At 40.3% G+C, this 9,866-nt stretch overlaps 1 protein-coding gene across 2 annotated transcripts; it reads left to right on the top strand.

Annotated features, from left to right (window-relative positions):
• The first annotated feature begins 211 nt into the window (after positions 1-211).
• On the top strand, positions 212-9,829 carry LOC135487505 (ubiquitin carboxyl-terminal hydrolase 16-like). Of its 2 annotated transcripts, none has more exons than XM_064771243.1 (12): positions 212-434; positions 1,086-1,252; positions 1,722-1,942; positions 2,191-2,410; positions 2,702-3,048; positions 3,411-3,544; positions 3,860-4,038; positions 4,348-4,439; positions 4,549-4,776; positions 4,982-6,304; positions 6,548-6,634; positions 6,837-9,829. In XM_064771243.1, exons 2-12 carry the CDS (start codon positions 1,123-1,125, stop codon positions 7,161-7,163), a joined length of 3,288 nt encoding a protein of 1,095 aa, XP_064627313.1. In that variant the 5' UTR covers positions 212-434; positions 1,086-1,122; the 3' UTR covers positions 7,164-9,829. The 2 variants fall into 2 exon arrangements, with proteins under 2 accessions (XP_064627313.1, XP_064627312.1); XM_064771242.1 differs by lacking the exon at positions 212-434 and adding an exon at positions 631-675.
• Positions 9,830-9,866: the final 37 nt, after the last annotated feature.

Below are 9,866 nucleotides of genomic sequence, written 5' to 3'. Positions count from 1 at the left end.
CCGGGGAACACCCGATCCTCCCTGGGCAGAACTCGTGCTAGACTTCTTGCGATCTTTTGAGCACCATTTCCAGTCAGGATGAGCCTTGAAGTGCGCCTCCTTGACCTGAAAGGCCAAGTCGTGATATTTCTGTTTCTCTCTCGGCCCTTGGAGTAATTATCTTACTCCAAGCTCGGCCCGAGTGTTGCAAAGTCCATTCACCGAGGATTTTGCTGACAGTGCGATTATCCTGATTGGAGTGGCGCTGATGGACTAACGCCCTGTGGCGCTTGCTGAATATCATGAAGGCGTTGATCGGACGTCGGATATGCTCTTTGTCCTTTATCTTCCTCGGGCTCTCACAAGCTAACGCGGTGCATACTACAGCGACCAGTGACTGGCGACTGGTGGACTTGCGCTCAGACAGTGGCGCCTCTATCGGGAAAACCATGAAAGTGGGTGTTCAAAAGTCATAACCCTAATTCGGGTTTTAAGTCGCAAAATGTTCAAAAGTGTGTGAATAAACATTGCCAATTCATTCCGGCTCATTGAATATGATGAAGATTCACTTATAATTACAAATATATAAGCAAAAATTTATTTGAACTTTTTTTATTGGAAATTAGTCGTAAAACCTGCCGAAGGTCAGTAATGGCGACGAGCCCTGAAGAGTGAAGTGAAAATGAAATTTTTTGAGTACGGCAAATTCAATGTCTTCCTATTTGATTCATTACATCTTTTGCGTCGTATCAGTCCTACTGGCAGAGAAGACACAAAAAGAATCATAATTTTTGGTTTTATTTCTACCAAGTGAGCGGGAAAAGACTCTGATAGTGTGTGTCTTTTCCATCAATGTCCATTCCATGCATTGCTGCATGCATCGCCATCATTGACATTGCATGTCATCGACATTATACACTAATACAGTAACAGTACAGTCATTCCAGCATGATGATCAATCATGATGTCGATGAATGGATGACCGTGGGATGACAGTGTACGTGTATGTGTGCACTGTCGACTGGTGACTTGCATGATATTTTAGAATAAAACTTGGATACGATGAAACAATGGCCAATACATTATTTTGTTGCGTTTCTCTTCAGGTTTAATGTTTGAAAACTTGTATGCGTTTTTGTTGTAATGAGGGTTTTAGAAACAACACCTCCAACATACAGCATGGTTAAGAAAAAGCACAGGCTGCGGAAGCAAGATGACTTCAATGCGGACAACTCCTCAGATGAGGTTACTATGGGAGGGACAGGTACTGCCGGTGAGTGTTCAGGACTCGGTATTCATCAAACTCTTTACATGACATTTGCTGAGTCAAGGCATAAATCATGGTGTGGGGATTCCCTCATTGATTGTAATCGCCACTTGACATTTTATGTGCATCTTCTGCAAGTTTTATCTGGCATGTCAGGTAGCTCTAATATATACCTCCTCCTTAAATGATGAACTACATGTAGGAGGATTACTGACCAAAGGATATGAAGAAGAAGATTAGAAGTTCTGTGTCTCTGGTAGTGCTATTCCTTTAGAAGGATTTTCTGGTCCTTGGGCTAATATCAATAATTTTTGGTGTGGCAAGCAAAATCTAAATTGTTACCTCATGTTGTTATCTGACTTTCAACACTAAAAAAGACTTGCCCTGGTGCTCCTTCCAAGCTTATGGAATCGTCAAAAGTGTGAAATATATCTACTGTCATCTATGATCTACACATGTTGTGCTTCTGTTCCAGTCAGGGGATGCAGCCACATTGTCAAGGCGGTTAATTTCCAGTCCATGAAGAAAACGATAAAGCAGAACTTGCATCCAGTAGGAGAATGTTCGTCATGTTCTCGAGTCACCAACAAGAGAAATGAGAAAGAGACAGAAAAGAATGCAGCAACGGGTGGCGATGAGGATATCTTGGAGAATATGGAGACAACAATATGGCTGTGTCTGCAGTGTGGAAATCAGGTACGTACAATTATTCTCATGAAAATCTGAATACTGTATTTTAAAATAATTTAGTCAGCTGAAACTGCTTAAATTCTATGTATGGAACAGGTAATTTCCTATAGGCGATATTTGCTAGGCCAACTCTCTGCTTTGGCTAGTGTGCATGATTGGCCCAGGTATTTATTGATGATTCTGCTTATGCCAATTTTTCACTCTTTGAGTGAGTACTTCAATAGTTTGTCTTAACTTGTTCTTCATACCTGCAGGGATGTGACAGAAACTCCAAGGAGAAGCATGCGCTGAAACATTTCCAGACTCCCCGATCATCCTCTCATTCAGTGGTCCTTAACCTGACATCTTGGGTCATATGGTGCTATGAATGCGATGATGAAGTTCAGTTGGAGAGTAATAAGAAGTTGAAAGAATGTGTCGACTTTGCGCGAAAACAGGTGGGGATGGGAAGGACAGACTCTCCAACTCCTCTAGGTAAGTTTTCTGGTTTGTATGCTTGGTTGAGTGTCGAGAAATATATTGTAGTGTTGGCTACTGGCGTGGGAGAGCTGATAATCTTGCAGACAGGGTACTATATGGCTAACAAGTAACATAATTAGATAAAGATCTTTCTGGAAAAAAATGGAGTATGCTCCCAAAAATCGTTTGTGCTTTGTCCATTTGGGGACACTGTTAGAACTTAAGAATTGTTAAGTTCAGTTCTGAGTTCTAGTGTCAACTCTATATTGTTCAATTGCTTATTTATTTGCTTTCTCTTTCTTGTAGGGAAATCTAACTGCTCACTTGCGAGGCAATCTTCGTTCACAGCAGCTGACCACAACACTACAGTGGCAGTCACCGACACCAAGCCTAAACTGCCCATACCAGTAACTGTGCAAAGCTTACCCAAAGTCCGAGGACTGAGTAACCTGGGCAATACATGTTTCTTCAACGCGGTGCTGCAGAATCTAAGTCAGACGCCGGAGCTTGATGTTCTGTTGGCTGAACATTGTAAAAAGGGCGTAGTGATTGAGTTACCGGGGCAGTCAGATGATAGTGACTCGGACACTGGGTCTTCATGTAGCAGTGGAGAGATAGAGGATGCAGCTAGTAATACTTTTGTCCAACGTTGGGTGAGTTCAACCTTCTTTTAAACCTTTGGTTTGTGGAACTGGCAGTCCTGATGATGGTTTTCTGACAAACCTGATTTTTTTACGGCAGATTGCCAGATAAACTCTGTGTGCAGTGTTACATGTCATTGATTCAGTATCTAAATAATTGAAATTGAACTTTGTTACATGCTTCAACCTTGCTGATGGAACTAATTCAAGGAAAGAAAAAAGTCCATTAGTGTGAATCTTCCAGAAAACCACAGTACCACTACCAGCCATGGTGACTGTTCATCACACAGAATACAGATTCTGTGTAGAGTGTTGTTTTAGAAGTGAATTCGTTATCAGAATATTAATATTCAAACTCTCAATTTCCATTTCAGGATCCTATAACAGTGACCTTGTATGAGGGTGGTAATCTCACCCAGTCCCTGCTAACCTTCCTCCGAGATATGCATTCCTCAGCCATGAATAACGTAATCAGTCCATCAGCACTTTTTGGACAAGTTTGTATGAAGTAAGAAAACTTAGTGAAAACTTTTGTCTATTTCATGCACCAAAGTCAAATGCAGAATGACTTGGTCTTCTAATGATCTCTCACTGACAAACAGCTATTTTCATTGGACTTATCCAAAGTTTGAACCTTGTCTAGCTTGCTGGGAGTCATACATGTACTTTTGAAAGAGGTCCAGACTCACTTGACCAACCAATGACTATGTCCTAATCATCAACAGGTTGTCGGCATCACCATATCCAGGCAGTGTGTGCCGAAATGGTTGATGTCGCAGCCTTCCTCCTCTCTCTATATATCTACTATCATAATTCTTTTTAGAACACCAAGATTCAAGAGTTTTCAGCAGCAAGACAGCCATGAACTACTGCGTCATCTGTTGGATGGAATGCGGACTGAAGAAATCAAGCGTGCACAGTCGGGTATCCTCAAGTCATTTGGCCTGCCGGAAAATGTAAATCCAAGGAAGGTGGATGATGAAACAAAGGCAAAAGTCAAAGGTAAAAATTTTAATTTGTGTTTTCATAAAGCGGAAAATTTCTAACGGAGCGCAGAAAGAAATGAATTGGTGAGTGTTCTCTTGAAATCGAACTAAGGCATTACTCAGCAAATGTGTTCGCTTGACAAGCTTGACACTGATTGAGGAGCTCATTGTCTGAGATCGATTGAAATGAAATGTTTCATGATCGACTAGGTTTAAAGATAAGCTTTACCGTAGTTGATATTGGACTATGAAGTCCTAAGCTTTTTAACTTATTTTGTTTTCATGCATTTTTTATGCAATGCATATTCTGTCTTGTCCATTTCAGCATATGGGTCTCTTGCCAAGCGACATACATTCATTGATAGTATATTTGGAGGATATTTGATCAGTACTGTTAGTTGCCAAGAATGTGACAAGGTAGGTGGAATGAAGCTTCTCGTTACTCTTCACTTGGCCAATTATCAACGAATCGCTTTCCATTTTGTGAGGACTATTTTACAGTCTAAGCTCGTTCTGCCTGTTTCAGCTGTCGCAGATCTTCGAACCATTTCTTGATCTCTCGCTTCCAATCAACGAGGAGAAACCCGGCCGCCCAAACCAGCATACGGTATCCAATACAAAGAAAGACAAACAGACTGAGAAGGAGCCACAACCTCCTGAGCCTCCCAAGAAAGGCAGCGATGGCTTTGCGTATGATTCTTCAAAGAAAAGCAAGCATCAGTCAAAGAAAGAAAAGAAGTTGTCTTCAAGACAGGTATGTAATCAACAGTCTTCTTTGACTCTGGAAAGACCAGCTTGATCTTTTGTGACTGGTGAAACATGTTTGAGAACAGATTCAGCAAGTCTATTTTGGCCCGTAATCTGGTATATCCATTTGATTGGGCTCAGAATTTGGTGACGGAAGAGTTTTTTCATTGCTCTTCATTCTTTCTCGTCATGTTTTAATTGTCATTTTCCAGAAGAAAGCAAAGAGAAGAAAACAGTTCAGTAAAGGTGGAAAACAAGAAAAAGGAGATGAAGAGTCCGACAGCCAAGGTCATGATGACGACAGTGCTCTGCCGTCAGGGGGAGCCACTGAAGCAGCAGATGGTGATGCCGTCTCTGAAAAAAGTGAAAACTGGGGAAGTAATGAGGATAATACGAGTAACTCTGATGCAGATGTGGAGGATAATTTGGAGAGTGATGCGTCCAGAAGGAAGAGTTTGGCTCAGGGGAATATGTATGCACCATTGATGACCAATGAGGAGGGACAGGTCGTCCAGGATGATGAGGAAGAGGGGGTATTGGAGAATGTTACTAAGGCACAGTATGACAATATTGGCAAGGGTGAAGGTTTGAAAGATGGGGAGAATGAGACGAGTAGTTCTGATTCGAGTAGCGAGGATGAGGTTGTAGAGTATATCAAGCTGGAAGATGAGCAAGATGGTGGGACTGATGATGCAGTCGAGCAGGTTGCTAAGGATTTAGAAAACTTGGCCCTGGCTGAACAAGCTAAGGCCGAGTCGAGTTGCCATGGGAGCAGTGGAACTGTTGACCAGGGTTGTGATGTTGACTTGCAAATTTCCAATGATGTTGACCTCAGTGACCAGAAACTGAATGTGACAGGTGCAAGCAAACAATGTTCTGTTGAGGCTGGGATGGACGATGGTTGCGGTAATGAGTGCAAATGTACTGACCGATCAGAATGTGATAAATCACTTGTTGATAGTGGCGACTGTTGTATTAACTCTCCTTTGAAAATAGAGCCAGATAACGATGCAATTGACACTAGCAAGGAATTTCTGAAAATGAATGGTGATAGTGCACATGGACCAATTCCTTCTGGAGATAGCGAGGATAAAAGTTCCAATGTTTCTGATAGTACTTTATGTAATCATGTGGATGATGTAGATAGTGAACTTTTAGGGGCGGTTGGGGGTAATTCTGATGACCCTTTATCCGTTAGTCAACTGACGACGCCTAAACATTTGTACGCATCACACAAAGTCAAGTCAAAGAAGGATCTGCAGAAGGAGAATGTCAGGAAAGCTATGAACTCGTTGTCAAATCGCTATCAGCCATTGGCTCATGAATGTTCTGTGTTGTCGTGTTTAAATCAGTTCACAGCGGCCGAGTTGCTGACGGGGAATAACAAGTTTGGCTGCGAGAGCTGTTCCAAGAAAAAGCATAAGGAGAAGGGCAATAAGGGCAAGATGGAGATGGTCTATACGAATGCCTGCAAGCAGCTATTGATCTTCCGACCTCCAGCGATCCTTACATTGCATTTAAAGAGGTTCCAACAGGTATTAATTCTTTTTTACTGAGCAGTCAGTGTTCTTGATGTCGTTAAAACTACATCATATCTGTAAATCAAATGTAATTCTCATTTAAAACAAAGCGACACATTTATTGATGTAGGAGTTTTATTTCTCAACTCTGATCTGGACAAGTACAGTTACCAAGAATATGCTTCTCTTGGTGTGGGTTTCAAAGCTGATAATTGATAGAATGATTCTCTTACATGTCCTTGTATCTTGTGCTTTCAGGTTGGGTATTCACTTCGCAAAGTTAACAGATTTGTTGATTTTCCACTCATCCTAGACTTAGCTCCATTCTGCTCTGTTTTAGCACAGGTAAGAGATAATTCCACTTGAATACTGTTGTCAATGACTGAGGCGCTGATCCTTTTCTTTTATGTTCTAGGGTTTTCATTGTTTTTCCTTGTTGTTTGGTTGACAATCAATAAGACCACTGACATTACCTGTGACATTAAACATAGGAAACATGAAAACTTGTTGTTTGTTTCAGCTTAACTGTATGCTTCATTCCTTGCAGGGCATCAAACCCAACGCGGGTGTCAAGTATTCCCTTTACGGAGTTGTTGAGCACTCCGGCCGCCTGACCGGTGGACACTACACAGCTTACGTTAAGGTTCGACCAGGCAATGGCAAGATGAGGCAGTTCATTCAGAAAAAATGCTTTAAGATGAAATGGGACGTTAATTTTGACGAACTGCCGGAAGACATGCAAGAAGAAGAGCCGACTGGAATTCTTCCACAGGGAAAATGGTACTATATCAGTGACACTCATGTGAAAGAATCCAGCGAGGCCCAGGTGTTGAAAAGTCAAGCCTATATACTGTTCTATGAACGTGTCGTTTAGTCGTGGATCTTCAGTTGGGTTTGTACTACATTCCTCTTCATGAAACTGTCAACCGGGATAGGCACCATCTAACGCGAATTGAAGCATTGAAAATACACGAAATGTTCATCTCTCTTGCTTTTGGCCATTTGATTTACCGCCAATTGAATTTCTGCCAATTCTCAAACTACATGTATTAGCAACGCAGACATTTCCCGGTCTACGGTACATCATGTGAAGTTGGCTTGCTCTGCTACAAAGTGGTACCAACAGGTGTTCTTACAGTGTCGGCTGATTTTTGATAATTCCTTGAGATGGCGCAGTAAGTCACATACCTTTTCAAGGCTCGTACTGAGTTTTTGACAACAATGGCAACGCCAACTTCAAAATATTACCGTTAAAACGCATGCTGCACAGCAGCAACAAGACGTATGATAACGTCGCATTATTTGTAGCTTACTTCGTCACACAGGACAGTTAGTGTCGTGTTAGCTTGATTGTTGCTTTTCATGGGTAAAAACCTACCACCGAAAAGGTGCATGGCTCCCTGTGCCGCCTAATGGATTTGATTTGCCACTTTGCCATCAGGCGTAGGACAACACATGTTCTTTTTTTGCCACTTTGTAAGAAAGTATTGATAATTCTTTGGCAAGTCTGATGCTGCCATCAACTACCCGTGTTGTATGTTGACACAACAGCATCATCAGCAGTATTATCCTCGGTTTATCTCAGAAGTACATGTAGTGTGTAACTAGAAATTATAGAGATCATGCAAGACTAAATGTAAATATTTATATTGTGGCCCTTATTTCACATTCCTCTGCAGCATTACCATGTCCATATAATTGGTAAGGTTATATCAGTATATTGGCAATGGGAATTTTCTTTGCGCTGAATTCAAATGCCTCAAATCATGTCTAAACTAGTTAAAGGTGTTCAAAAATTGAAAGACTCTTGATTATATGGATGCTCCCAAACTCGGGTCGTTTGGGCATTAAATTCAGTTCAAAGTACAATTATGATATATTATTAAATCAATTTGATTTCTCAACTTGTAATACCGCCCAGAATTTTCTTCAATATCTCTAAAGGGCAAATTTCATTAACCCTTTGGCTCCCGAGGCCTATGTAACGCGATGTACCGAGGTTTTTTACCAGTTTTATGCAAAATAACGTAAAAATACTTTTAAATATTGTACCTCCTTCATTATGCATCCCTGATTAATAAAACCATACATTTTTGTAAAGCTGATTACCTTGGCTATCAATTGGCATTAATTCTGGGTATCAGTTTGGTAAGAGGTTATCAATAATCAATAATAATCAATATTTTTTGATTGATTTTGCTCTAATTGATTGATTTTTCTGATTTGAACAAGTATATGGAACTGTAATTGATGCAGTTACAACTTGTAAATGATCTACGTAACTTGATTGATAACCTTTGGCTATTGTCTATTACTGATTGATCGAATAATACAACATAATATTAATTTATATGCTAATCAGTTCTTGTACTGTGACGCTGCACAAGCGCCGATCAAACTGCAGCGCCCTCTGCAAACTATGATGAAACTAAATCTAGTCTTCTGCAGATCACCAGGGACACGAATACACCATACAATAGCGTCTAACATGTACCGCGAGTTCTATACTAAAGCATTAGTATAGTGACGATATATCATTCCTACAAGGTATATGCGAGACAAAATATAGGGACGCTATATCGTCCCCTCTAGGGAGGCAAGGGGTTAATGTGTGATTTCATATGGTGAATTTTGTGTAAAGATAGAAATATGTATATTTATATGAGTGGTGTTCATGTAGATTCTGTTAATTCTCTCTCTTTTGGCTTTATCTTATTTAAGGTGACATCATTAATTCCGGAGGGGTCTTGGTCATATCTCTTTTCAATAATTCAAATAGAATTTTGTGTCAAAATGTTCCCCAAAAGAATGTATGGTCTGTCGATGTGTTTCATGTAAACGAAGTTTTCAGGGACTCTACCTTTACTGTGATGATACATAATGTACATGTACTCATGCAAATTCACAACTCAGGACTTAGTTTACCTAAGAAGTCTCATGGTCTTGTGTGACATTACTATGTATTTTCCCTTACTCCTTTCCTATTGCGTAGTTGCATAGTTGTAGTAATTCGAGAAATATTTGTTGTCTCTTTAGATTTAATTTGGCAACTCTGTGTCATTTTAGTCAACATGGCCAATAATGATGGGGCCCTTATGGTGTATCTTCTTCATCACAATTCATCAAATGGCAGGTGAAACAGTAATTTTTTATGATGCAAACATTCGGTTTGGCTGATTCAGTTTATTAGCGTACCTCATGTGATTTTCATTTCAAGTGATGTCAAAAAAGTTGAGATGGTCTGTTAACATGATTTCTGTTTCTATATAAACATTTTGTATGTTATTTTGGGGCATTGAGACGAGATGGCTGTCCAGAATTTATCGGATAGATTCGTGTTTCTATTGTCAATGAATAAGTTTATGATTTTGGCTACAATTGAAGTCATTTCGGAATAATGATGAATAAAATATTATCTATATGTAACAATAATTTTTCTGATTTGGTCTTTTGACACACCCGCATATCTTCTCAATGCTCTTGCAGGAAAAGAACAGAACTCTCGTCACTACATGGTACTGTCCCTGTCCCTGTCCCTGTTCAATATTGAAACCGAGTTCTTATGTGTACACTATCA

The sequence above is a fragment of the Lineus longissimus genome, chromosome 5 (genome assembly GCF_910592395.1).
Source record: "Lineus longissimus chromosome 5, tnLinLong1.2, whole genome shotgun sequence".
Classification (NCBI taxonomy): Eukaryota; Metazoa; Nemertea; class Pilidiophora; order Heteronemertea; family Lineidae; genus Lineus; species Lineus longissimus.
This window is presented reverse-complemented; position numbering and strand designations above follow the sequence as displayed.

Excerpts from the sequence above, each read along its gene's own strand:
- LOC135487505 (XM_064771243.1), top strand. The coding sequence starts at position 1,123 with ATGAGGGTTTTAGAAACAACACCTCCAACATACAGCATGGTTAAGAAA. Across the intron at positions 4,777-4,981 it reads AGAAGTTGTCTTCAAGACAG|AAGAAAGCAAAGAGAAGAAA; the intron begins GTATGTAATCAA and ends GTCATTTTCCAG. Across the intron at positions 6,305-6,547 it reads ATTTAAAGAGGTTCCAACAG|GTTGGGTATTCACTTCGCAA; the intron begins GTATTAATTCTT and ends TTGTGCTTTCAG.